At 43.7% G+C, this 27,516-nt stretch overlaps 1 protein-coding gene across 2 annotated transcripts in view; it reads right to left on the bottom strand.

Annotated features, from left to right (window-relative positions):
- Positions 1-34: 34 nt before the first annotated feature.
- LOC140718522 (tumor necrosis factor receptor superfamily member 5-like) overlaps positions 35-27,516 on the bottom strand; it is a 35,515-nt gene continuing 8,033 nt past the window's right edge. For both annotated transcript variants that reach the window (XM_073032476.1, XM_073032477.1), the window contains exons 4-10: positions 26,271-26,396; positions 23,704-23,847; positions 15,422-15,515; positions 10,979-11,154; positions 7,730-7,755; positions 6,160-6,250; positions 35-178 (exon numbers count right to left, since the gene is read on the bottom strand). In XM_073032476.1, the coding sequence (XP_072888577.1) occupies positions 6,170-6,250; positions 7,730-7,755; positions 10,979-11,154; positions 15,422-15,515; positions 23,704-23,847; positions 26,271-26,396 (647 nt within the window). In that variant the 3' untranslated portion in view covers positions 35-178; positions 6,160-6,169. The remainder of the gene's footprint in view (positions 179-6,159; positions 6,251-7,729; positions 7,756-10,978; positions 11,155-15,421; positions 15,516-23,703; positions 23,848-26,270; positions 26,397-27,516) is intronic.

Genomic DNA, 27,516 nt, shown 5'->3' on the forward strand with positions numbered 1-27,516 from the left:
AGGAAGGCAAATGCAATGAAATCATTCATTTTGAGAGGACTCGAATATAAAAGAACATCACACTGAAGCTTTATGAGACGTTGGTCAGACTACACTTGGAGTATAGTGAGCCGATCGAAACTGGCATGTGACGTGAAATTTGTTAATTTAGCAGCGGCAGTTCATTGCAATACATAATCTAAGAGGAAAAAAACAAATAACAAAAAATAAATAAACAAGTAAATCAATTATGAATGTTGATTAGATTTTTTAAAAACATGCAGAAACAGAAATACTGTATATTAAAAGAAAAGTGAGGTCATGTCCAAAGATTCAATGTCCATTTAGGAATCGGATGACAGAGGGGAAGAAGCTGCTCCTGAATCGCTGAGGGTGTGCCTTCAGACTTCTGTACCTCCTTCCCGATGGTAACAGTGAGAAAAGGGCATGCCCTGGGTGCTGAAGGTCCTTGATAATGGACGCTGCCTTTCTGAGACACCACTCCCTAAAGATGTCCTGAATACTTTGTAGGCTAGTACCCAAGATGGAGCCTAGTAGATTTAGAACCTTCTGCAGGTTCTTTCATTCCTGTGCAGTAGCCTCTCCATACCAGACGGTGATGCAGCCTGTCAGAATGCTCTCCATGGTACAACTACAGAGGTTTTTGAGTGTCTTTGTTGGCATGCCAAATCTCTTCAAACTCCTAATGACGTATAGCCGCTGTCTTGCCTTCTTTATAGCTGCATCAATATGTTGGGACCAGGTTAGATCCTCAGAGATCTTGACACCCAGGAACCTGAAGCTGCTCACTCTCTCCATTTCTGAGTCCTCTATGAGGATTGGTATGTGTTCCTTCATCTTATCCTTGCTGCAGTCCACAATCAGCTCTTTCGTCTTACTGACGTTGAGTGCCAGGTTGTTGTTGTGGCACCATTTCACTAGTTGGCACATCTCACTCCTGTACGCCCTTCATCACCACCTGAGATTCTACCAGCAATGGTTGTACTGTCAGTAAATTTATAGATGGTATTTGAGCTATGCCTAGCCACACAGTCATGTGCATACAGTGAGAAGAGCAGTGGCTAAGCACAAACCCCTCAGGTGTGCCAGTGTTGATCATCAGCAAGGAGGATATGTTATCACCAATCCACACAGATTGTGGTCTTCCATTTAGGAAGTCGAGGATCCAATTGCAGAGGGAGGTAGAGGCCCAGGTTCTGCAACTTCTCAATCAGGATTGTGGGAATGATGGTATTAAATGCTGAGCTTTAGTTGATGAACAGCATCCTGAATTAGGTGTTTGTGTTGTCCAGGTGGTCTAAAGCCCTGTGGAGAACCATTGAGATTGCGTCTGCCATTGACCTATTGTGGTGATCGGCCCCCATATCTAAGAAATGATTTGTTGACATTGGAGAGAATCCGGAGGAGGTTCATGAAATTGATCTGGGGATTGAAACGTTAATGATGTGGAGCATTTGGAGTTCAGAACGGGGGGAGGTTGGAATCTTATTGAAGCCTATTGAATATTGAATGGCCTAGATAGAGTGGATGTGGAGAGGATGTTTTCTATAGTGAGGGAGTCTAGGAGCAGAAGGTACAGCATCAGAATAGAAAAATCTCCTCTTAGAACTGAGATGAGGAGAAACTTCTTCAGCCAGAGGCTGGTGAATGTGTGGAATTCATTACCACAGACGGCCGTGGAGGCCCAGTCACTGGGTATATTTAAGGCAGAGCTCCTGATTAGCAAGGGAGTCAAAGACTATGAGGTTAAGGTAGAATAACCTAACTCTGCTTCTATGTCTTATGGGCCCTCAGCTCAACTTCCCCCTCCACCTAAAGCATCAGCCATTTCACTTTCATTCTCTCCTGCTGCACTGACTAGAGTTTCCTCCATTTGCCTCTCACCCACTGGCACGGTAGTGCACAGATATCTCCATCCTTGTCTTTCCATTTCACACCTTTCACTCTTGTGAAGTGAACGATCATGCTAAAGAAATAAGATCTGTCCTCACTCAACCGCACTTTCTCTTTCAATATTCTTATTAATTTCTACATAGAAGAATACAGAGTACAAGATATATATTACAAGTCAAAAAAGGATAAAATAATACCAAATACATTATATTTGAATCACACTTGCAATCTCATTACCCTATATTCATGTCAATTAAATTAAATCGTAATATTGAAATGTGATAATTTTATTATACAAAAAAGAATCTAAGCCCACTACCAAGATCGAAGCTGTTTGATAAAGAAAAAAAGAAAAAAAATCCTCATCATATGGTGCAATATGTTATTAGCCAACATCTGTACCTTAAGAGCAAATCAAAGGTTTTGAAAATAGTTCAAAAATGGTCCCCACAATGTTTGAAAGTCTTGACTAGATTCAGAAATTGAACAATGGATCTTCTCTAAATTTAAGCATGACATAAGATCACGTAACCATTGAGTGTCAGTAAGCGGAACGACATCGTTCCATTTAAGCAAGAGCGCCCTCCTAGCTATAAGAGAAATAAAAGCCAAAATGTGCACATCAGATGTCTCCAAAATAAAGTCCTTTCCTCCAACAATACCGAATACGGCAGTCGAAGGGTTAGGCTTAAAATTTACTTTGAAAAGTACAGAGAAAGTTTGGAATACTTCCAGTATTTTTCAACACCTGGGCATGTCCAAAACATATGAATTGGTGAAGCTTCTCCATTGTTACATCGATCACAATAGGAAGATATATCCAAACAAAAACGGTAGTGCGATATTAATACGCAGCAGTCTCTCTGGACTCTGGACTGGGGATTGCCAATCTTTATGTGGATTTTCTGGTGTAGTCTGTTTTGTCATATGTTTTTGTGATATCATTCTGGAGAAACGTTGTCTCATTTTTTAACTGCATTGCATTTGTGGTTTCTAAATGACAATAAACTGAATCTGAATGATGACATTGGCAATAAAAAATAAACTGAGTGCAAATTATTGAGGAATATATTTCATATATATATATATATATAAATATATATGAAATATATTTCATATTCCTCAATGGTATACCGCAAAGGTATACAAAAAAAACGACTGGTTCAAGTGAACAGACAGTAGTTAGAAAATGAGACCCAAAAAAACAATGATGGGCAGTGAAGAAACAGCAAAGGAATTAAACAGATTTTACATGATGAAACTATTGAGCACACAGACAAGACCCTGATGGCCTGTATCCTCGGTCCGAAAAGTTGTGGCCATTGTATAGTGGATGCGCTGTTTATAGATCTTCCACAAATCCTTAAGTTCTGAAGAAGAACCAAAGGACTGTCAACAGAAAGGGAGACAAACTGGTTTTGCAAATAATGGTCAAAATTACTTAATTAAGGATGAAATAGCAGCACAGTAGAAACATCATAATTTAAACAAGCAAATTCAGCAAGGCTCCCTGAAGGGAAATAGTGTCAACCTCCTTGGCACCCTCTCTAAAGCTTCCACACCTTCCCTATAATGAGACAATCAGAACTGAGCACAATACTTCAAGTGTGTTTGAACCAGTTTTAGAGAGCTGCAACATTATCTTGTGGCTCTTGAACTCAATCTCCCTACCACAGAAAGCCAGCATACCACAGGACTTCTTAATCAACCTATCAACTTGAGCTACAACTTTGAGGGATCTATGGATCTGGACCCCAAGATCCTTCTGTTCCTCCACACTGCTAAGAACCCTGTCAATAACCTTGTACTGTGTCTTCAAGTAGCCTCTGAAAGTCCAACCTATTGTGAGAGTTGGAAATGGGTAAGGCTGACCAACAGGGTGAAGCTGTATAGGCCAATCCCCTATACAGTGAATACAATAGATTACAGAAACATTGATGAATTCCAAGGGAGGGTTTTCACGGTCTATGCTCTACTGGGAACTAACGGCCCAATAAGAAGAAGAAGGAATGCCTTCAAGTTCAATCTTCCAAAATGTATCATTTCATACTTCCCTTGATTGAACTTCATCCGGCACTTCTCCACCCAACTTCACATCCCTTTATAACCTACATCAACCTTTGACACTATCCAGAACACCTCCAGCCTTCATGTCATCTGCAAGCTTACTAATTACTTCTCCTCTTTCTTAACCAAGTCATTTATAAAAACACAAATTGTAGGGAATCTCTGCACAACAATGCTAGTCACCAACCACTGGGCAGAATACATTCCATCTACTACAACTCTCTGCCTTCTGTGGACATGCCAATTCTGAATCCATGCAGCCAAGTTTCCATGAATCCCATGTCTCATGGCCATCTGGATGAGCCTAACATGGAGAATCTTGTCTAAAGCATTACTAAAAGTCCACAACAGTGCTCTACCTTCATCAATTTGTTTTGTCACTTCCTCAAAATCTCAATCAGGCTTGTGTGGCATGAGCTGGCCCTCAGAAAGCCACGCTGACAATCCCTAATAAGTCTATTTGTTTCCAAATACCCTTAAATCCTGTCCCCAAGAACCCTCTCCAAAAGAGTGTCCACCACTGACATAAGAATTCATCTAGGAATTTGAAAAAATTCTCAACCAGAGACGGGTGGAGCAAAGTCAGAAGATGAGTTGTAGTTGGAATTTGCAGGAGGCATTTCACAAGGTGTTATGGTTTAGTCATAAGTCCTGTGACCTTAGGAGTCCCAAAAGGGTTAGAGATGGAACCACAAATGCTCACAATACATATTAGGGAGTTGGAGAAAAATTTGTGAACGTACAGTAGCCAAATATGCAAAGAATTAAAAACATACGGGAGGTAAGTTGCAGGGCAAAAGGGTTCATAACATTTTAGGTAACATTTGGATATTAAACACACAGCGCATATTTTCCTCGTTTGAACATATACAATCATTGCAACACACCAATACTGTATTGCTGAATCAGTGGGAGCCCTGGGCTTGTTTCCCTGCAACAAGACGGTCACATCGAGGGGTGATGGGAGACAGCGATACTCAAAGGGGATTCCTTATGTCCAGTCTATTCTGCAATTTAGTTTTTGTGGGTCTCAGCACTTGCTTCTGTCCCACTTACTCACATTTTTTCCGCTGAAAAAACTCATCGGGTTTGCTTTAAGTGCAGGATGCTTGGACTCAAGGTATCGAAGCAGTTTTGAGGGCTTCATTGCCTCATTAGACAGCCTCCGGGCCCGAACTCCAGCTTCCCGCCCGCCCGCCGTCAGACGCCTTGGCCAGGTGCGGCTGGTCATGGGTGGGGTGAGAGGACAAGGTAAGGGTTGGGGGTCCCCGTGCCTGGGCCGTGGCTGTCGCAGTCTGCAGAGACTGAGCGAGTGAGACTGCGACAGGGCGCATGCCCGCCCCCCCCCACCCCCCTTATAGGTAGGTAGCGTCTATCGGCCGACAAAAGTTTGGCTCAAGGGATGACTTTCAGTAGATCGCAGTGAGGTAGCTGCTCTGCTACTTATGAAACCCTGAGCCCGAATTAGGTCGTCTGCGAATATTTTAGCAGTAAGTTCCCCACGAACATTCAGTGTGCTAAACAGGTTTAGAGGCGGCGCCCATCTGTCCACGCTCCAGGCCAGTAGCAATGGCACTTCTTGCCAGCCGCGTGAGGCGGCCGGTAACCCGAGCCCAACCACTGATCCCTGGTGCTAGGGTATCACTGCATTTAGGTGACTGATGACCTCGTGTGCATTCAACAGTGGGCGTGACAGGGAATGAGGGAAGGTGCAGCTGACTCATATCATTTCATATCGCCAAATCATATCGTTTCCTTGCGGCCCAGTAGCACGTTTTGCGGCCTGGTGGTTGGGGACCACTGATCTATGGAACTCTATGGAGGTGGAGTTCTTGGGTATTTTTAAGATTGAGAGAGAGTGCAGTCTAACCAATGCCTTATAAATTCTCCGCATCACTTCCTTGCTCTTGCATTCTAGTCCTCTCAAAACCGCATTGCTATTAGGATGAAGTATTCAGCTTTCAACAAGGAGAGAACCTGTCATGAAGGAAACGTTTGAGCTGAGTAATGTTCTTAGCATTTCCTTCTCCAGTAGACCAGTTGGTCAAAAAAATTACCTGCTTGCATGTGAACATTTCAGTCAAGATACAGTCTTACTGCAGGCACTGCAAGCTGACGTGAGCCAGATACAATATAAAACTGCAAAAGATACCAAATTAGCTGTGTGAAAAATATGAGAGGTCACTTGAATGTACTTACTTCCCCCACTTTACTCTGCCCTTTCCTCGTCTCTGAGAGTCTTTCCCTCATCTGTGAGAGGCTGCATCACCTTCCCATCTCCATTGTGATTCTGCAGAGGTAAACAAATTATTGTAATCACCAGTTTAGAAAATCACATTTTGTAAGTGTCATTTGATTTGTCACTGTTTTGTCACTTTGTCTATGAGAATGAATATAACATGATAGTTCCTTTATGATGTCCTACACTGACTCGTCATTATCATAAATGGCACAAGGACTCTGTGGTTCCCAGCGTGGGTAGAACTCTCATTATTTCACCTTCAGTTAACTACAGGCCCATTGGATGGTACCATCTCTGCCTTCCTCTGTCAGCTGAACTATGAAAAATGTTCCTTCATGGATATCATTGTTAAATCAGCTTCAATTACAGTAATATTTATTGCTCCATTAGTAAACCCTCCTGAAGCAACTGACAGTTGAAACAATGTCCATGATCTTCTCAAACCACCTTCCATGTCACTCTCCATCTTCACATTAGACTCCCAATGTTGTCCCACATTCCACATTCTCATCATGTTTATCTGGGAGTTCACCAGCCCAAAACAGAAATATCTATCAATCAGTATCACCAATGACATCTTACCTGAAAGCACCTGTCTTATCATCCCTACTCTTCCTCATCAGCCCTGGTTCTGCCAATCATACTGTGCAGAACTGACTCCCCAACATTACACCACGTTATTACTCCTCCCCTCCACAACAGACACATCACATCATCTCAACTAGTTTCTATAAGACCATAAGACACAGAAACAGAATTTCCTATGTCCATCAAGCCTTTGATCATGGCTGGTTTATTTTCCTTCTCAGCCCCATTCTCCTGCCTTCTCTATAACATTTGACACCCTTACTAATCAAGAAACTATTAACCTTCTTTTTAAATATCCCCAATGATTTGCCTCTACAGATTAATTACCCACTGGCTAAAGAAATTTCTCCTCATCTCTGTTGAAGGGACGTCCAACTAATCTCAGGCTTTGCCCGCTGGTCCTAGACTTCCCCCGTAACAGGTAACATTCTCTCCACATCCACTCTGTCTAGGCCTTTCAATATTCAGTAGGTTTCAATGAGATCTCCCCTCATTCTTCTAAACGCCAGAGGGCACAGTCCAGAGCCATCAAACTCGCCTCACATATTAATCCTTTCATTCCTGGATGTTTTCTGAGATCTGGGGACCAAAACTGTTCAGAATCTGCCAATGAGATGGAAAATAAGTCAACAATGGTGAATGGTGAAGCAGACTCAATGAGCTGAATGGCCTAATTCAGCCCCATGTCTTGTGGCCTTATTAGTAACCTTGGTACTTAACACTTCAGATACAATCAGCTGATATTACCCTCTAACATAGTTTGTAACTGGTGAAATTATGCATCGTTTCAAGATAAAAATAATGTGCAGGGAAAACATAACATGACATTATTTGAATTAAATTGCAGTCTGTTTGCATTCTGTTGTCAATATTATTTCTGCAGGAATTACAATTTATTGCGCGTGCCATTTAAATATTGGAGAGATATTATGTACTTACCCTGGTGTCTGGAATGTTCCGGTTACCTATCAAAAACACAAAGAGGTTTCCACAAAAAGTACTGTGAAATTAATTTACCATATTTCTATTTTGCTCTACCATATGTAATTAATGGAGTTTAAGTAGCAAATTACATTCTCGCATCAATCTACAAGAATGGTGTGTTTGAGATTGTTTTTCCAAAGTGACATCACCAGTCTGAAACTGGAGTCTTCCCATCACAACGGTAATGTTTGATGAAAGATTCCACCGCCGTCCGATGGAACCATTTTAAAATGGACAGCTACATTCTGATCATGTTAATATTGTGATAAACAATAGACAATAGGTGCAGAAGTAGACCATTCAGCCCTTCGAGCCTGCACCACCATTTTGAGATCATGGCTGATCAACTACTATCAATACCCGGTTCCTGCCTTGTCCCCATATCCCTTGATTCCCCTATCCATAAGATACCTATCTAGCTCCTTCTTGAAAGCATCCAGAGAACTGGCCTCCACTGCCTTCCAAGGCAGTGCATTCCAGACCCCCACAACTCTCTGGGAGAAGAAGTTTTTCCTTAACTCTGTCCTAAATGACCTACCCCTTATTCTCAAACCATGCCCTCTGGTACTGGACTCTCCCAGCATCTGGAACATATTTCCTGCCTCTATCTTGTCCAATCCCTTAATAATCTTATATGTTGCAATCAGATCCCCTCTTAATCTCCTTAATTCCAGCGTGTACAAGCCCAGTCTCTCTAACCTCTCTGCGTAAGACAGTCCGGACATCCCAGGAATTAACCTCGTGAATCTACGCTGCACTTCCTCTATAGCCAGGATGTCCTTCCTTAACCCTGGAGACCAAAACTGTACACAATACTCCAGGTGTGGTCTCACCATGGCCCTGTACAAATGCAAAAGGATTTCCTTGCTCTTGTACTCATTTCCCTTTGTAATAAAGGCCAACATTCCATTAGACTTCTTCACTGCCTGCTGCACTTGCTCATTCACCTTCAGTGACTGATGAACAAGTACTCCTAGATCTCTTTGTATTTCTCCCTTACCTAACTCTACACCATTCAGATTATAATCTGCCTTCCTGTTCTTACTCCCAAAGTGGATAACTCACACTTACTCACATTAAACGTCATCTGCTAAGTATCTGCCCACTCACTCAGCCTATCCAAGTCACCCTGAATTCTCTTAACATCCTCATCACATGTCACACTGCCACCCAGCTTAGTATCATCAGCAAACTTGCTGATGTTATTCTCAATGCCTTCATCTAAATCGTTGATGTAAATCGTAAACAGCTGTGGTCCCAATACCGAGCCCTGTGGCACCCCACTAGTCACAACCTGCCATTCCGAGAAACACCCATTCACCGTTACCCTTTGCTTTCTATCTGCCAATCAGTTTTCTATCCATGTCAATATCTTCCCCCCAATGCAAAACAAAATGGTCGAGATGTTTCCACAAAGTCTCCAATGTCTGAAGACAGAACCACAGCAGTAAGCAAAATTCCAGCATTTATCCCAACTCTAGGAAGTGCATCCATCAGGGTATGAAGGGAACCTCTCAGAACTTCTGTCAATGATACTCAGCTGTTAAGTTTGGCCTAAGTTCACCTTCATGGACTCTCTCCATGTTCAAGCTGGTATGGGGCTTGTGCGCAACATTTTCATCTTATCCCACTCCTTTTAAACTTAGGACCACTTTCTCCATATGCACCAGAATTAAAGTCCAATTTATCACAGCAGGAATGCTATCCCAATGAATTTACTGGGAAAGAAATTCTGAAGAATTTAATAGGAGCGTTGGCAAAAATACTGGCAAATTAGACAATGGGTTGGATAGCCTCAAAGAAAGATTTGGGCAGTAAATTCCTGAGATTAGAGGACTGGTGAATGGTAAATTCAGGGATGATTAGGCATTTTGAGATTGCAGGATTGCATAAGGTTGAAGGGAAGGAATAGGGGTTGACCAAGGTCAGGGAAGGACTTGAAAATGGGAATTAGGATCTAAAACTTGAAGAGCTCCTGTGCCAGGAGTTAATGTTAATCAGCAAGTAGGAGAGCAGGTCAGACAGGTGTAAAAGTAGCAAAGGGGTAACTAGGGATTTCAGCAGAGAATAAACTGACATCATCCGGTCAAGATGGCACCAAGGTGGCTACATGTCTATGTAGGTCTGTAGCAGTGGATTTGGGGATAGTGTGAGGAGCTAGGCGTCAGGTTAGGGTTGAGGGACGCAGACAGGGTTGGATGTCAGGCACAGTAAATGAAGAGTCAGGGGTAGGAGCCGGTGTTTGAGTCAAGTTGCTGCGAGATGTGATGTCCATCGATGTCGCAGCTCAGACAGTTTTTTTTTGGGTTCATATGGATGGTTTGGGGATAGCATGGGGATTGAGAGGTTCGGTTTGGATTTAGAGACAGGGATGAGGGAGAATGGAGAGTCAGGGGCATGAGCCGGTTTTCCAAATTCAAGTTGGAATGCTCCACGGTCAGAGGTCCCCTAGAGATTAATGTGAGGTCAGAAATCGAGACCAGAGACACTCTTCTGTTGAAAGTCAACAATCCCGGAGATTGGGTTGGTTGAGGCCCGAAGGTCAAACCTGTGACTGGCAAGTCCTGGGGTTGATACCCAGAGGTCAGTGGTTCAGAGATGAAAGCTGAAGACTGAAGTCCAGAGCTCAGCGAGATGGGAGGCAGACAGTGAGTCCAGGCCAGAGACTGGGGATCAGAGGCCTGATGAGTGCAAGTCTGGAAGTCTGAGCCAGAGTCTGGAGGTGGGATGTCCAATATCTGAGAGCTTGAGTCCGGAGCCAAAACCTGGAGGCCCGGAGGCGGCCTGTTCTGGGGTTGCTGGCCTGCGTGTGTTAGAGTGCGAGGTTGGGAAAGCGGCTTCTTTTACTGTTCTTGTTTTGTTCTGTTGTTGTTTTTGTTTGTGTTGCTCTGTAGAGTGTGTTATGATGCTGTTGTGCTGATCGTGGTGGGCAAGCTGTACTGGCCTTGGAATGTGTCTGACACTTGCAGGCTGTCCCCAGCACACCCTTGGGTGTGTCAGTTGTTAACACAAACAACACATTTCAAGGTATGTTTATATGTGCATGTGATAAAGAAATAAATCAGAATCTGAAAAAAACAAGAGCTATGTAGGAGGGAAGGGTTAGATTGATTTTAGAGTAGGTTAAAAGGTTAACATAATGTCATGAGCTAAAGGGCCTGTACTGTGCCATAATATTCTATGTTCTATAACTCAGTCACATACCTTGTTTATGTTTGTGTTTCCTCCACAAAACATATGCCACGATACCAAGAAAAATTCCAACCAAAACAATAGTCACAACAACATGAACGGTAACTATCCCGTTGCGCTCTGCTTTACACTTCACGTCAGCTTCAGCGCTCCCTGGTTCAACCTGTTTAAGTTTGAGCGTTTCACATCTGGGGAAGACATACAAAAACATAAATCCATACAAGTACCTGTGATAGTTGCTCAAAGTTTAATTATAATAAATCTGTTACAATTGATCTGTTATCGAAATGTCATTGTATCAGCAGTCGATCAGTAAGAGGTCAACTGTCAATGATCTACAGGATCTTTCACTTCCACCTGAGTGGGCAGACAAGGCCGTGGTTTAACATCTCTCCCGAGAAGCTGCACTGGAATGTCAGCCTAGATTCGGGGCACAAGTGTCAGAAATTGGACTTGAACCCACAACCTTCTGACTCACGGATGGTGCAGTGTTGACTTCTGAATAACAATGTTCATTTAAAAACATCCCAGAAGACATGATGTGATAAAGTAATGTAGACATTAAGGGGTGGTTGAGTCCCTTTGTCTGTGTAATGTTGTAAAGTTTAGATAATGTTGTACAGTCTGGTCTGTTGCGAAATGACCAAAAGACCTGAATATATAAATAAATGGAAAGGGAAGAGAGAGATGACAGTTACAAACGACCAGTCCAAATGCAAACAGACAGGAGGAGTGAGGTAGCTGAAGTTGTGATAACAAGTCATTCACAATGCTGAGTGACTGCCTATGTTTTAATTCCCATGGTCTCGTCTAAAACTGGAGCAGGTTCGGTGCTCAACAAACAACACGACACACAGACACAAATCTGCTGACTTTGGAAATCTTGAGCAATGTCCACAAAATACTGCAGGAACTCAGTGGGTCAGACAGCATCTATGGAAGGGAATGAAAGTTGATATTTTGGGCCGAGACCATTCATCAAGACTGGAAATGGAGGGCAGAAGCTAAAAGAAGGTTGTGGGGGGTGGGGGGAGGGCAGGAGTACAAGCTGGCTGGTGATAGCTGAGGTCAGGTGAGGGGAAGGTGGTTCCCTACACTTTCTCTTTCTTCCATGGTCCACTATCCTCTGTTAGATTCCTTCTTCGTCAACCCTTTACGATCAACATTCTGGGGGTTACCATTGACAGGAAACTGAATGGTCTCGTCCATATAAACACCCTGGCTTCCAGAGCAGGTCAAAAGCTAGGAATCCTGTGGCGTGTAGCTCATCTCCTAACTCCTCAAAGCCTGTCCACCATCTACAAGGCTCAGGTCAGGAGTGGAATGGAATACTCGCCCCTCGCCTGGATGAGTGCAGCTCCATCAACAATTGAGAAGCTTGACACAATCCAGTACAAGGCAGCCCACCTGATCAGTGCCCCTTCCACAAGCATCCAGTCCTTCCACCATCAAAGAACAGTTGCAGCAGTGTGTACTATCTCCAAGAACTACTGCAAAAACACACCGAAGCTCCTAAGGCAGCTCCTTCCAGACCCACGACAACTACCATCTAGAAGGACGAGAACAGCAGATACCTGGGAACACCACCAATTGGAAATCCCCCACCAAGTCATGGCTGTTCCTTCATTGTTGCTGCGTCAAAATCATGGAATTCCCCAGATATCATAAAAAGATTGTTTCGAATTTAAGACTGAGAAGCGGATCTTTTCTAAATTTAAATAAGACATAATATCACATAGCCATTGAAGATGTGTAGGAGGGGTAGACTCCTCCCATTTAAGCAAGATCCTGGTGAGACCACACTTGGAGTATTGTGTACAGTTTTGTTCTCCAAGGTTAAGGAAGGACATCCTGGCTGTAGAGGAAGTGCAGAGTAGATTCACAAGGTTAATTCCTGGGATGTCCGGACTGTCTTACGCAGAGAGGTTAGAGAGACTGGGCTTGTACACGCTGGAATTAAGGAGATTGAGAGGGGATCTGATTGCAACATATAAGATTATTAAGGGATTGGACAAGATAGAGGCAGGAAATATGTTCCAGATGCTGGGAGAGTCCAGTACCAGAGGGCATGGTTTGAGAATAAGGGGAAGGTCATTTAGGACAGAGTTAAGGAAAAACTTCTTCTCCCAGAGAGTTGAAGGGGTCTGGAATGCACTGCCTCGGAAGGCAGTGGAGGCCAGTTCTCTGGATGCTTTCAAGAAGGAGCTAGATAGGTATCTTATGGATAGGGGAATCAAGGGATATGGGGACAAGGCAGGAACCGGGTATTGATAGTAGATGATCAGCCATGATCTCAAAATGGCGGTGCAGGCTCGAAGGGCCGAATGGTCTACTTCTGCACCTATTGTCTATAAGATTGCTCTTCTTGCTAAAAGAGAGGTAAAAACTAAAACCTGTAGGTTAGGAGTATTTAAAGTTATATCTTCATTTGCATTAATACCAAACAAGGCAGTAAGGGGATTTGGGTCAAATTGGACCCTACAGCAGATACTTGGGAACACCACCAATTGGAAATCCCCCACCAAGTCATGGCTGTTCCTTCATCGTTGCTGGGTCAAAATCATGGAATTCCCTCCTTAACAGCACTGTGGGTGTACCTACACTTCAGGAACTGCAGTGGTTCAAGAAGGCAGCTCATCACCACCTTCTCAAGGGCAACTGCGGATGGACAATAGATGCTGGCTTAGCAGGCAATGCCCACATGCCGTAAATGAATAAATTAAACTAAATCCCCTTCCACCTATCACCCTCAGCTTCTGACATCATACCCCTCCTCCCACCTTTTTATTCTTTCCCAGTCCAGATGAAGGGATTCGTCTCCAAAATATCGACTGTTTATTCCCCTGCATAGATGCTACTTGATCAGCTGAGCTTTTCCAGCATTTTGTGGGTTGCTCAACACATTTTTTCTTGCTCTAGAATATGTCTGTATGAATATATTTAAGGAAATTTTGTAAGTTAGTTATAAATCAGGTTATAAAGTTATGCTTAAACTACGATTACATGAGTTATGCAGAGAACGCATGATTGAATATACGTTTCTATTTTTAGGCTTTCTTAGAAATACCTTAAGTGGAAATTCATCACCTCAATTGCAACATACACTCGGAATCCCTTTATTAGATACACCTGTACTCCTGCTCATTAATGCAAACATCTAATCAGCCAATCAAGTGGCAACAACTCAATGCATAAAAGCAAGTTGACATGGTCAAGAGGTTCACTTGTTCAGACCAAACATCAGAATGGGGAAGAAACGTGATCTAAGTGACTTTGACTATGGAATGATTGTTGGTCTCAGACAGGGTGGTATGAAATCTCAAACTGCTCATGTCTTAGGATTTTCATACACAGCAGACTCTAGAGTTTACAGAGAATAGTGTGAAAAAACAAAAAAAAACATCCACTCCATGGCAGTTCTGTGGGCAAAAAAGCATCTTATGAAAGAGCTCAGAGGAGAAAGGCCAGACTGGTTCAAGCTGACAGAACGGTGACAGTAACTCAATTAACCATGTTTCACAACAGTGATGTGCAGGGGAGCATCTCTGAATACACAACACATCCAACCTTGAAGTAGATAGGGTAGAACCGCAGAAAACCACGACGATACTCAGGGTGTCTTCATTAGGCACAAGAGGTACTGGAATAAAGTCATCACTGAGTATCTATGACAAGTACAATGTAAAACTTACTTGCAACAGCATCACAGGCACCAGAGCATCAGAGACACGACATTCACAATAAAAACATCAACTAAACAGATTACCCACAGGTTTTACTGTAAAGAATGCAATTCGAACAAAGCCAGAGCAGCATTGTTTCTGTAGTGTGGTTACTTAAGGATGAAGAAAAGTTGTTCTCACCTTTTGCAGACCTGTAAGGAACACCACACTCTCTAAATTAAATTAGACTGTCAAAATGATTGTTTCCCCATAAAACAAAAAAAGTACACAAATTCTGTTCCCATGTCTTCCGGTCATGTAGTAGGTTCTGGGGAGAAGGCAGGGGGTGGGGAGGATAATAAATCAGCAAATATTGAACAGCAGAGCAGACTTCATGGGTCGAATTGTCTAATTCTGTTCCTAGGTCTGATGCTCTTAAGGAATACAATAAAGAAACCCGAAAAAACACAATAATTATCAATACACAAACAATCCTATAAAACACAATGTACAATTAACTGTTACATACAGAGACTGATTAAATGTACATAAAGTGATGCTGGGTGATGTGTATGTAGTAGTGTGGGGAGTGGTGGGTTGGGTTAATGTGGGGAGGTGTTGATCAGACTGACAGCTTGGGGAAAGAAACTGTTCTTGAGGCTCGTGGTCCTGGCATGGTCGCTGTGTCGCCTCTTCCCTGGTGGTTTGGGGCAAAAAGAAAGGAGGTATTGAGAAAAATTAACAAGAGGTGGTACTTTCTGAACATGGATACCGTGGAGTCTGAGGTACTTACACTGTCCAGTTCTTACACTCTTCAGTTGTTGAAGCTTCGCTTGAAAATGTTCCGTGAGGACATTTCTCACACACTGTATCATTGAAAGGTGTTCCTGAAACACAGAATCAATGCCATTGTGGGTAACTTGTAGAGTCTATAATACCAGTGTCAGAGAGACCTTGTTACTTTCCACACTCCTCTTCATACAGTTAATTTTCTTCACCTGTGAACAATGTTTAACAATGAACCAAGTAAACTAGCTATTTTTGCACTTCCACTTTCAACAGTGATGAAGTTGTCACCCGTAACATGTTGAATCCACTTCACTGAGTAGTTCTCAGTGTTTAGCAGCAAATATTTTTTTAACTTGTTCTGACATCCACAAATCCCTTCAGTCAGTTACTAATACACCCATGCTTCTCAGTCACTCCACTGTGCGAATAACACTCCCAGCTCCGAGCTGCACAGGAAAGGAACAGGCTGTGGTGCTTTCCTTTCCTAATGGAGGAATAGTGTGTGGGCCTGTGTCAACTGAAGAATTTACTCAGAATTTGGAATAACAGTGAGAAGAAAGCAGATAAGGCAATACCAAAGTAACAATGATATCAGAGCTGAGGGGGAATATTTCTTGCCAGAGGGTGGTGAATCTGTGGAATTCCTTGCCATAGACAGCTGTCGAGGCCAAGTCATTCAGTATATATAATGAGGAAGTTGACAGGTTTTTGATTAGTAAAGATGTCAAAACTGAACTGAAGAGATGGAGGAAGGGGTGGTTGGCTCACAAACAGAGAAATCCTGGAGAAGGTGCAGAGGGAGGATATGCAGGTGATAGAGAAGGGATGCGCTCAGACAATGGTTTGAGATTTGTCTATTTTAATGCAAGAAGCATTATGAACAAAGCGGATGAGCTTAGAGTGTGGATCAGTACTTGGAACTATGATGTTGTGGCCATTACAGAGACCTGGATGGCTCGGGGCATGAATGGCTACTTCAAGTGCCAGTCTTCAGATGTTTCAGAAAGGACAGGCAGGGAGGCAAAAGAGGTGGGGGTGTGGCACTGCTGATCAGAGATAGTGTCATAGCTGCAGAAAAGGAGGAAGTCATGGGGGATTGTCTACTGAGTCTCTGTGGGCGGAAGTTAGAAACAGGAAGGGGTCAATAACTCCACTGAGTGTTTTTTTAAAAATAGACCACCCAATAGTAATAGGGACATCGAGGAACAGATAGTCAGACAGATTCTGGAAAGGTGTAATAATAACAGGGTTGTTGTGGTGGGAGATTTTAATTTCCTAAATATTGATTGCTATCTCCCTAGAGCATACATGTCAAACTCAAGGCCCGCGGGCCAAATCCGGCCCGCGGTGGAATTATCTTTGGCCCGCGAGATAATATCTAATTACTATTAAAGCTGGCCCCAGTAATCGAAGCGCCTATGGCGTATGATATGGCTAATGCTGAGTTTATTCAGGTACCAGGTTTTCAGGATTTTTAGTGTTTATTCGGCAGTCTTCTTCATAAGAAACGGAATTTGTAAAGTGAAACACTTTGTAGTTATAGCAGAGACTGAGACACATGAGAGCAGGCTGTAAAAACAGAGGCAACGAAAGCTGTGTTCGCACGCGTCCGACTGATCCGGCCCGCATGAAGCTGCATTTTGCTCAATCTGGCCCGTGACCTAAAATGAGTTTGACACCCCTGCCCTAGAGCAAGGAGTTTGAATGGGGCGGACTTTGTTAGGTGTGTTCAGGAAGGTTTCCTGACACAATATATAGACAGGCCTACAGAGGACAGGCTGTACTTGATCTAGTATTGGGAAATGAACCCAGTCGGGTGTTGGGTCTTTCAGTGGGAGAGCATTTTGGAGATAGTGATCACAGTTCTATCTCCTTTACCATAGTATTTGAGAGGGATAGGAACAGACAAGTTAAGAAAGCGTTTAATTGGATTAAGGGGAAAATGAGCTATCAGGCAAGAACTTAGAAGCATAAATTGGAAACAGATGTTCTCAGGGAAGTGTACAGCAGAAATGACTTGAGAGAACAGGACCAATCAAGTGTGACAGTGGAAAAGTGTGTATGGAACTGGAGGAGATAGCAGAGGTACTTAATGAATACTTTGTTTCAGTATTTACTACAGAAGAGGATCTTGGCGTTTGTAGGGATGACCTACAGCAGATTGTAAAGCTTGAACATATAGACATTAAGAAAGAGGATGTGCTGGAACTTTTGGAAAGCATCACGTTGAATAAGTCTCCAGGATCGGATGAGATTTACCCCAGGCTACTGTGGGAGGTGAGGGAGGAGATTGCTGAGTTTCTGGCAATGATCTTTGCATCAACAATGGGGACGGGGAGGTTCCCGGAGGATTGGAGGGTTGCAGAATTTGTTCCTTTATTCAAGAAAGGGAGTAGAGATAGCCCAGGAAATTATAGACCAGTGAGTCTTACTTCAGTGGCTGATAAGTTGATGGAGAAGATCCTGAGAGGCAGGATTTATGAACATTTGGAGAGGCATAATATGATTAGGAATGGTCAGCATGGCTTTGTCAAGGGCAGGTTGTGCCTTACAAACCTGATTTAATTTTTTGAGGATGTGACTAAACACATTGATGAAGGAAGAGCAGTAGATGTAGTATACATGGATTTCAGCAAGGCATTTAATAGGGTACCGCATTGCAAGGGTTATTGAGAATGTAAGGAGGCATGGGATCCAAGGGGACCTTGCTTTGTGGATCCAGAACTGGCTTGCCCACAGAAGGCAAAGAGTGGTTGTAGACAGGTCATATTCTGCATGGACATTGGGGACCAATGGTGTACGTCCGTTTGATGGAGCGGGCGCCGGAGTAGAGGGAGACAGAGTAGGAAGGCTTTGTCTCCAGAGGCTTCGGCGAGCAGAGGCTGAGGACGAGCTTCACTCCAAGTGAGGTAAGGCCGAGTAAGTTCCTTTAAAAGAAGAATGTTTCAAAAGTTGAGACAACGTATTGGGTAGGTCATGACAGCTGAGATCGGCCCCGTGGTTTGTTCATCCTGCAGCACGTGGGAAATCAGGGATACTTCCAGTGTCCCTGACGACTACGTGTGCAGGAAGTGTGTCCAGCTGCAGCTTCTGGCAGACCGCATTGAGCGTCTGGAGCTGCGATTGGATTCATACTGGAGCATCCGCGATGCTGAGAAAGTCGTGAATAGCACGTTCAGTGAGTTAGCCACAGCGCAGGTAAAGACTACACAGGCAGAAAGGGAAGGGGTGGCCACTAGACAGCGTAACAGTAGGCAGGTAGTGCAGGAGTCCCCTGGGGTCATCTCCCTCCTAAACAGATATACTGTTTTGGATACTGTTGGTGGAGATGTCTCATCAGGGAAAGGCAGCAGCAGCTGAGTTCATTGCACCATGGGTGGCTCTGCGGCACAGGAGGGAAGGAAAAGGAGTGGGAGAGCTATAGCGATAGGGGATTCGATTGTAAGGGGAATAGATAGGCGTTTCTGCGGCCGCAAACGAGACTCCAGGTGGATATGTTGCCTCCCTGGTGCAAGGGTCAAGGATATCTCTGAGCGGCTGCAGGACATTCTGGAGTGGGAGGGTGAACAGCCAGTGGTCGTGGTGCACATAGGTATCAACGATATAGGTAAAAAACGGGATGAGGTCCTACAAGATGAATTTAGGGAGTTAGGAGATAAACTAAAAAGTAGGACCACAAAGGTAATAATCTCTGGATTACTACCAGTGCCACATGCTAGTCAGAGTAGAAATAGGAGGATATTTCAGATGAATACGTGGCTTGAAAAATGGTGCAAGGGGGAGGGATTCAGATTTCTGGGGCATTGGAACCAGTTCTGGGGGAGGTGGGACCAGTACAAACAGGACGGTCTGCACCTGGGCTGGACTGGAACCAATGTCCTAGGGGGAGTGTTTGCTACTGTTGTTTAGGAGGATTTAAACTAATGTGGCAGGGGGATGGGAACAAGTGCAGAGAGACAGAGGGGTGTAAAATGAGGGTAGAAGCAAAACGTAGTAAGGTGAAAAGTAAGAGTGGCAGGCAGGCAAATCCAGGGCAAAAATCAAAAAGGGCCATTTTTCAACATAATTGTACAAGGGCTAAGAGTGTTGTAAAAACAAGCCTGAAGGCTTTGTGTGTCAATGCAAGGAGCATTCGTAACAAGGTGGATGAATTGAATGTGCAGATAGTTATTAATGAATATGATATAGTTGGGATTACAGGAGACATGGCTCCAGGGTGACCAAGGATGGGAGCTCAACATCCAGGGATATTCAATATTCAGGAGGAATAGACAGAAAAGAAAAGGAGGTGGGGTAGCATTGCTGGTTAGAGAGGAGATTAACGCAATCGAAAGGAAGGACATTAACCTGGAGGATGTGGAATCGATATGGGTAGAGCTGCATAACACTAAGGGGCAGAAAACGCTGGTGGGAGTTGTGTACAGGCCACCTAACAGTAGTAGTGAGGTTGGGGACAGCATTAAACAGGAAATTAGAAATGTGTGCAATAAAGGAACAACAGTTATAATGGGTGAATTCAATCTACATAAAGATTGGGAGAACCAAATTGGTAAGAGTGCTGACGAAGAGGATTTCTTGGAATGTATGCGGGATGGTTTTCTGAACCAACATGTTGAGGAATCAACTAGAGAGCAGGCCATTCTAGACTGGGTATTGAGCAATGAGGAAGGGTTAGTTAGCAATCTTGTCGTGCGAGGCCCCTTGGGTAAGAGTGACCATAATATGGTGGAATTCTTCATTAAGATGGAGAGTGACATAGTTAATTCAGAAACAAAGGTTCTGAACAAAGAGTAACTTTGAAGGTATAATTACCGTAGCTAAGATAGACTGGCAAATGATACTTAAAGGGTTGACGGTGGATATGCAATGGCAAGCATTTAAAGATCGCATGGATGAACTACAACAATTGTTCATCCCAGTTTGGCAAAAGAATAAACCAGGGAAGGTAGTGCACTCGTGGCTGACAACGGAAATTAGAGATATTATCAATTCCAAAGAAGAAACATACAAATTAGCCAGAAAAAGCAGCACACCTGAGGACTGGGAGAAATTCAGAGACCAGCAGAGGAGGACAAAGGACTTAATTAGGAAAGGGAAAAAAGATTATGAGAGAAAGCTGGCAGGGAACATAAAAACTGACTGTAAAAACTTTTATAGATATGTGAAAATAAAAAGATTGGTTAAGACAAATGTAGGTCCCTTACAGTCAGAAACAGGTGAATTGATCATGGGGAACAAGGACATGGCAGACCAATTGAATAACTACTTTGGTTCTGTCTTCACTGAGGAGGACATAAATAATCTTCCGGAAATAGTAGGGGACAGAGGGTCTAGTGAGATGGAGGAACTGAGGGAAATACATGTTAGTAGGGAACTGGTGTTAGGTAAATTGAAGGGATTAAAGGCAGATAAATCCCCAGGGCCAGATGGTCTGCATCCCAGAGTGCTTAAGGAAGTAGCCCAAGAAATAGTGGATGCATTAGTGATAATTTTTCAAAACTCTTTAGGTTCTTCATAGCATGGATTTGTGAAATGGAGGTCGTGTCTGACGAATCTTTTAGAATTTTTTTTGAGGATGTAACTAATAAAGTGGATAGGGGAGAACCAGTGGATGTGGTATATTTGGATTTTCAAAAGTCCCACACAGGAGATTAGTGTGCAAACTTAAAGCACACGGTATTGGGGGTATGGTATTGATGTGGATAGAGAATTGGTTGGCAGACAGGAAGCAAAGAGTGGGAGTAAACAGGACCTTTTCAGAATTGCAGGCAGTGACTAGTGGGGTACCGCAAGGCTCGGTGCTGGGACCCCAGTTGTTTACAATATCTATTAATGATTTAGACGAGGGAATTAAATGCAGCATCTCCAAGTTTGCAGATGACACGAAACTGGGTGGCAGTGTTAGCTGTGAGGAGGATGCAGGGAGACTTGGATAGGTTAGGTGAGTGGGCAAATTCATGGCAGATAATGTGAGGTTATCCACTTTGATGGCAAGAACAGGAAAACAGATTATTATCTGAATGGTGGCTGATTAGGAAAAGGGGAGGTGCAACAAGACCTGGGTGTCATTGTACACCAGTCATTGAAAGTGGGCATGCAGGTATAGCAGACGGTGAAAAAGATGAATGGTATGTTGGCATTCATAACAAGAGGATTTGAGTACAGGAGCAGGGAGGTTCTACTGCAGTTGTACAGGGCCTTGATGAGACCACACCTGGAGTATTGTGTGCAGTTTTGGTCCCCTAATCTAAGGAAAGACATTCTTGCCGAAGAGGGAGTACAAAGAAGGTTCACCAGATTGATTCCTGGGATGGCAGGACTTTCATATGAAGAAAGACTGGATCGACTAGGCTTATACTCGCTGGAATTTGGAAGATTGGGGGGGGGGGGGTGGATCTTATTGAAACGTATAAAATTCTAAAGGGTTTGGACGGGCTAGATGCAGGAAGATCGTTTCTGATGTTGGGGAAGTCCAGAACAAGGGGTCACAGTTTAAGGATAAAGGGGAAGCCTTTTAGGACCGAGATGAGGAAAAACTTCATACAGAGAGTGGCGAATCTGTGGAATTCTCTGCCACAAGAAACAGTTGAGGCCAGTTCATTGGCTATATTTAAGAGGGAGTTAGATATGGCCCTTGTGGCTAAAGGGATCAGGGGGTATGGAGAGAAAGCAGATACAGGGTTCTGAGTTGGATGATCAGCCATGATCATACTGAATGGCGGTGCAGGCTTGAATGGCCAAATGGTCTACTCCTGCACCTATTTTCTATGTTCCTATGTCCGTGATCTGCTCTGGGACCCCTTCTCTTCATGATTTTTACAAATGACCTGGATGAGGAACTGGAGGGATGAGTTAGTAAATTTGCTGATGACACAAATGTTGGGGGTGTTGTGGATAGTGTGGAGGGCTGTCAGAGGTTACAGCCGGACATCGGTAGGATGCAAAACTGGAATGAGTAATGACAAATGGAGTTTAACCCAGACAAGTGTGAGGTGGTTCATTTTGGTAGGTCAGACATGATGCAGAATACAGTATTAATAATAAGACTCTGGGCAGTGTGGAGGACCAGAGGGATTTTGGGGTTCGAGTCCATAGGACACTCAAAGCTGCTGCGCAGGTTGACTCTGTCGTTAAGGCAGCATACGGTGCATTGGCCTTCATCAACTGTAGGACTGAGTTTAGGAGCCAAGAGGTAATGTTACAGCTATATAGAAACCTGGTCAGGCCCCACTTGGAGTACTGTGCTCAGTTCTGGTCACCTCACTACAGGAAGGAAGTGGAAACTATAGAAAGGGTGCAGAGGAGATTTACAAGGATGTTGCCTGGATCGGGGAGCATGCCTTATGAGAATAGGTTGAGTGAACTGGGCCTTTTCTCCTTGGAATCACGGAGGTTGAGAGGTGACCTGATAGAGGTGTATAAGATGAGAGGCACTGATCATGTGGATAGTCAGAGGCTTTTTCCCAGGACTGAAATGGCTGGCATGAGAGGGCACATTTTTAAGGTGCTGAGGTGATGTCAGGGTGTTTTTTTTTTACTCAGAGAGTGGTGAGTGAGTGGAATGGGCTGCCGGTGACGGTGGTGAAGGCAGATATGATAGGGTCTTTTAAGAGACTCTTGGATAGGTACCTGGAGCTTCAAAAAAAATAGAGAGCTATGGGTAACCTTAGGTAATTTCTAAGTAAGTACATGTTCGGCACAGCATTGTGGGCTGAAGCATCTGTATTACGCTGTAGGTTTTCTATCTTTTTAAAAGTTACATGGAGAAGGCAGGAGAATTGCCAAAGGATTAAGAGTGATAATAAATCAGCCTTGATGGAATGGCAGAGCAGATCTGATGGTCCAAGTATCCTAATTCTTCTCGTGTCTTATTGTCTTATGGTCTTAATGCACGAGTTGCAATTACAGTATATTGCCATGTCAGTGCTGGTCAGACTTGATGGGCCAAATCGCCTAATTCTGCTCTTGTATCTTATATTGAGTTGTTCAACAAAGAACTGGAGCAGATCCAAGGGAATCTCAGCTTTCTGTGGTCAGGAGTGTACAGTCAAGCAAAAACAATGGACAATAGTGGTTGAAAGTCAAGACTGCCCAATAGTGGGTAAAAATGGAAAGTGGAATGAACTAGCTTCTTAAGCTACAAATCCAAAGACCATTCCAGCTACACTCAAAGTAGGGGGCCTCAGGCAGCCAAAATCAGAGCAAACTCCAGTTGGTGCCAGTGATTTCAATTTCCCCTGTCCTGCCCAGGGCACAGCACTTAGTAATGACAATCCATCAACCTACCTTTCTCTTTAACTCTTTTACCAGGTGGGCATGCTGTGTGCTTTCTGGCCATCTGACAGCCGTCAACGCAATAATACCCCTCCCTGGGCTCACATATCGTATTGCGAGTGGCAGTACAGTTTTCTTTAGTTTGAAGTCCCAGCTCTATAAATACCAAACATTTGAGATTGAGATTGAATTACAATAAACTGCTTTCTGTTTCAAGTTAGACAGAAGATGATATCAAACTGAATCAGGATTTGCCTGCTGAACCCCTCGTGCCTGCTCCACCATTCAAAAAGATCTCAGCATCTCTCTCACACACTATCCCCACATCACTCAAAATCTAAAAATATATCACTCTTGGTCTTAAACATGCACAGCTGGTGAGCCTCTCAAAGTAGCTGTGCTCTTAATCCGACACTGTGACCCCATGTTCCAGATGCCCCAGCAAGGGAAGATGTTATTCTCGTCAATCCCACTAAAACTTTTTTTTAATATAAAGTGTTGTATGATCATCTCTCATTCTCCTTCTAAACTCTAGAGTAATATGGGCCCCATTAATCTTTCCTCATAAGACAATTCCTTATCCCAGGAATTCTTGTTAGGCTTCCTCTATCAAAAATATGTCCATCTTCAGACCAAGACACCAGACGTGTTCACAACATCCAGGTACAGTCTCACGAGAGCTCCACAAACATTTAAAATATACTCCGTTTTTCCATTATTAATCAAAGTGAATAAAGAATTTTATATTCCATTTACCACGTCACCCTTTCACTTAGCCTGTCCATATCCTTCCATTAACTTACACTGCAACCTGCTTTGTATCTGAAGCAAACTTAACATATCACTCAAAAAGCAAAGATTGCACATGTTGGAAAATTGAAATAAAAACAGGAACTGCTATAAATACTAAACAACCGGAAAGCAACAGATTTCACGACAAATACCAGTGATATTAAACTCAACTCTGATCCTCAGAATTAGTTGATCTGTCGAGTGAGAGACAATCCAGTCCTTTTATTCCTTCCTGTTACCATTTCCTTATAACAGGTTCTAACATTTCCTGATTGACTAACACTAACCACTACGTCACTATGCTACCCAATCTGAACCCAGTGAGTTAGTCTACCAGGGGTCTCTATTCTCAATCCTCCAATCCAAATTTTAGTTTCCCAATTCCTGGAACCCAGAATTCCTAATTACTATCTTGTCCTCTGAATGCCAATTCCTGCCTGTGCTCTGAACGCCTGGTCCCTACTCTCCAATCCTATGTTCCTGATCGCTGGCTTAAATCCTGAATTCCCAGTCCCCGTCTCCTACCTGGAATTCTCAATCTCCATCCTAGGTTCTGAATTCCAAGTATCTACACTCGTCTGCAGCGGTAGCATCCCTACGTCTTGAGAGATGATGGTGTGACAGGTTTCCTGGTGGTTCCTGGGGTTGTAGACTTGGGGTACTATTTGCATTTTCTTGGGTGGCTGTACAGACTAACCCTACAGTGACAGTCTCTTTCACTGCAGCTGCAGGCGGTGGAAGGTGCTATGGTGATGCAGCTCTGGCTTTTCTTCTGGCTCTCTTGTCGATGAGCAGTTTGCTCCTTGCTATCTCAGCACGTTGTACACCGCTTTTGACTGCAGCCCTCCGTGCTGTCTGAGCTTCAACTGTTTCCTCCCACGCGTTGAGGTCGATGACTGCCAGCTTCATGTCACACTTGCAGGCATCCCTGTAGCGGAGGCACGGTCTTCCTCGTGGGCGGAAACCCTCGCCATGCGCCATGTCCTTGGGAACGCGACCCTGGTCCACCCGTTTGACGTGGCCCAGCTATCTGAGGCGTCTGTGACTGAGTGGCGTGTGGATGCTGCAGGTGTCAGCCCATTGCAGAACCTCTGTTGGTGATTCTGTTCTACCAGATGAGCAAAGTGCACCTGAGGAAGTGTAGGTGGAATGAGTTTAGCCTCTTATCGTGGCTGATGTATGGTGTCCAAGCCTCGCTGGTGTAGAGGAGTGTGCTGAGCACACGTGCCTGGAACACGTTCAGCTTGGTCTTGTTTGTCAGCTGTCTGCTGTTCCACACTCCCTTGTACAGTCTGACCATGGCAGCTGCAGCTTTGCCAACCCTGCTGTTCTCCTGTGCTTCGAGGGACAGGAGCTGGTGATGGTCGGCCCAAGATAGGCGAAGGAGTCGACTACATCAAGAGAGCAACCATCAAGGGTGATGTTTGGGGTAAGATTCTGCACCCTGGGATGTTTGTGTTTTTCACTCCATTCTCTAACCTATAGAGACTGTTGTGTGTGTGGGGGGGGGGGGGGGGGAGGTGAAATTGCAGGTCAGCAGTTTCTTTAATACTCAAACCACCCTATCTGGCACCAACAATTATTCCCCAGTCATAGTCACTTAGATCACACTTCTTCCCCATTCTGATGTTTGGTCTGAACAACAACTGAACCTCTTGACCATGTCTGCATGTTTTTACCCATTGAGTTGTCTCCACATGATTGGTTGATTTGCTATTTGCATTAACAAGCAGTAGTAGAAGTGTACCTAATAAAGTGGCCACTGAGTGTAAATTCTCAATCCATACCTTGATTACACGATTTACACTCCAAACATTTCTCCCATCCAGTGTAACAGTCAGAGTATTCCCCATCTGGGCATTGTTCACACTGTGTGCTGAATTGACGAGTGCAGTGTTCAGATACTCTCTTACCTGCAACAAGACATGTACATGGGGAAAGGCAGGCATGGAGTTACAAAACAATCAGGTAACCAGTTACAATGCAGGTTATCAAAAAAAACCTCACCTGAGAAATGGTATTGTTACTAAACAAATAACATTAACTAAGGATCATTATGATACGCATCAGGGATTGTGTTGGCAAATTGGTATTGAGGTCTTTCTTTGATAAATCACTTGGTTACATTCCAGTTCTGTGGGTTTTGAGGCGGTTGGTAAGGCCAGTGTGGGCTACACAGTCTCTACCACAGCGGACTGTGTGACTGGGCAGGTTTGTGAGATGGCAAGTTTATCCTTCTATTTAAACTGGGCTTCTGTCTGTTCCCAATGAGCTGAATTGACCTTTATTACGGTACTTACATCCTTCATATACGTGAGTAAAAATCTTTACGTTACATCTCCATTCAAATGCGCAATTACAGTAATTTATAATATTATATACAACAGGAGAGTCAATATAACAGAAATATAGTTGCGTCAGCATGAATTAATCAGTCTGATGGGCTGGTGTTAGAAGCTGTCCCGGAGCCTGTTGGTTCTGGCTTTTATACTGCAGTACTGTTTCCCAGATGGTAGCTGCTGGAACAGTTTGTGGTTGGGGTGACTCAGGTCCCCAGTGATCCTTCAGGCCCTTTCTTGCACATCTTTATTTGCAAATGTCCTGAATATTGGGAAGTTCACATCTACAGATGGTCTGGGGGGCTATCCAGAACCACTCTCTGCAGAGTCCTGCAGTGAGGGAGGTACAGTTCCCATACCAGGTGGTGATGTAGCCCATCAGGATGCTCTCAATCGTGCCCCTATAGAAAGTTCTTAGAATTTTGGGAGCTATAGAAAACTTCTTCAATCGTTTGAAGTGAGAGAAGTACTGTTGTGCCTTTTTTCACCACCCAGCCAGTATGTACAGACCATGTGAGATCCTCGGTGATGTTTATGGCAAGGAACAAAAAGCTGATCACCCTGTCAACCCCAGCTCCATTGATGTCTATATGGGTCAGCCTGTCTCCATTCCTCCTGTAGTCCACAACCAGCTCCTTTGTATTTGCGACGTTGAGGGAGAGGTCGTCTTCTTGACGCCATTGTGTCAGGGTGA

This window comes from Hemitrygon akajei, chromosome 29 (genome assembly GCF_048418815.1).
Source record: "Hemitrygon akajei chromosome 29, sHemAka1.3, whole genome shotgun sequence".
NCBI classification, from domain to species: domain Eukaryota; kingdom Metazoa; phylum Chordata; class Chondrichthyes; order Myliobatiformes; family Dasyatidae; genus Hemitrygon; species Hemitrygon akajei.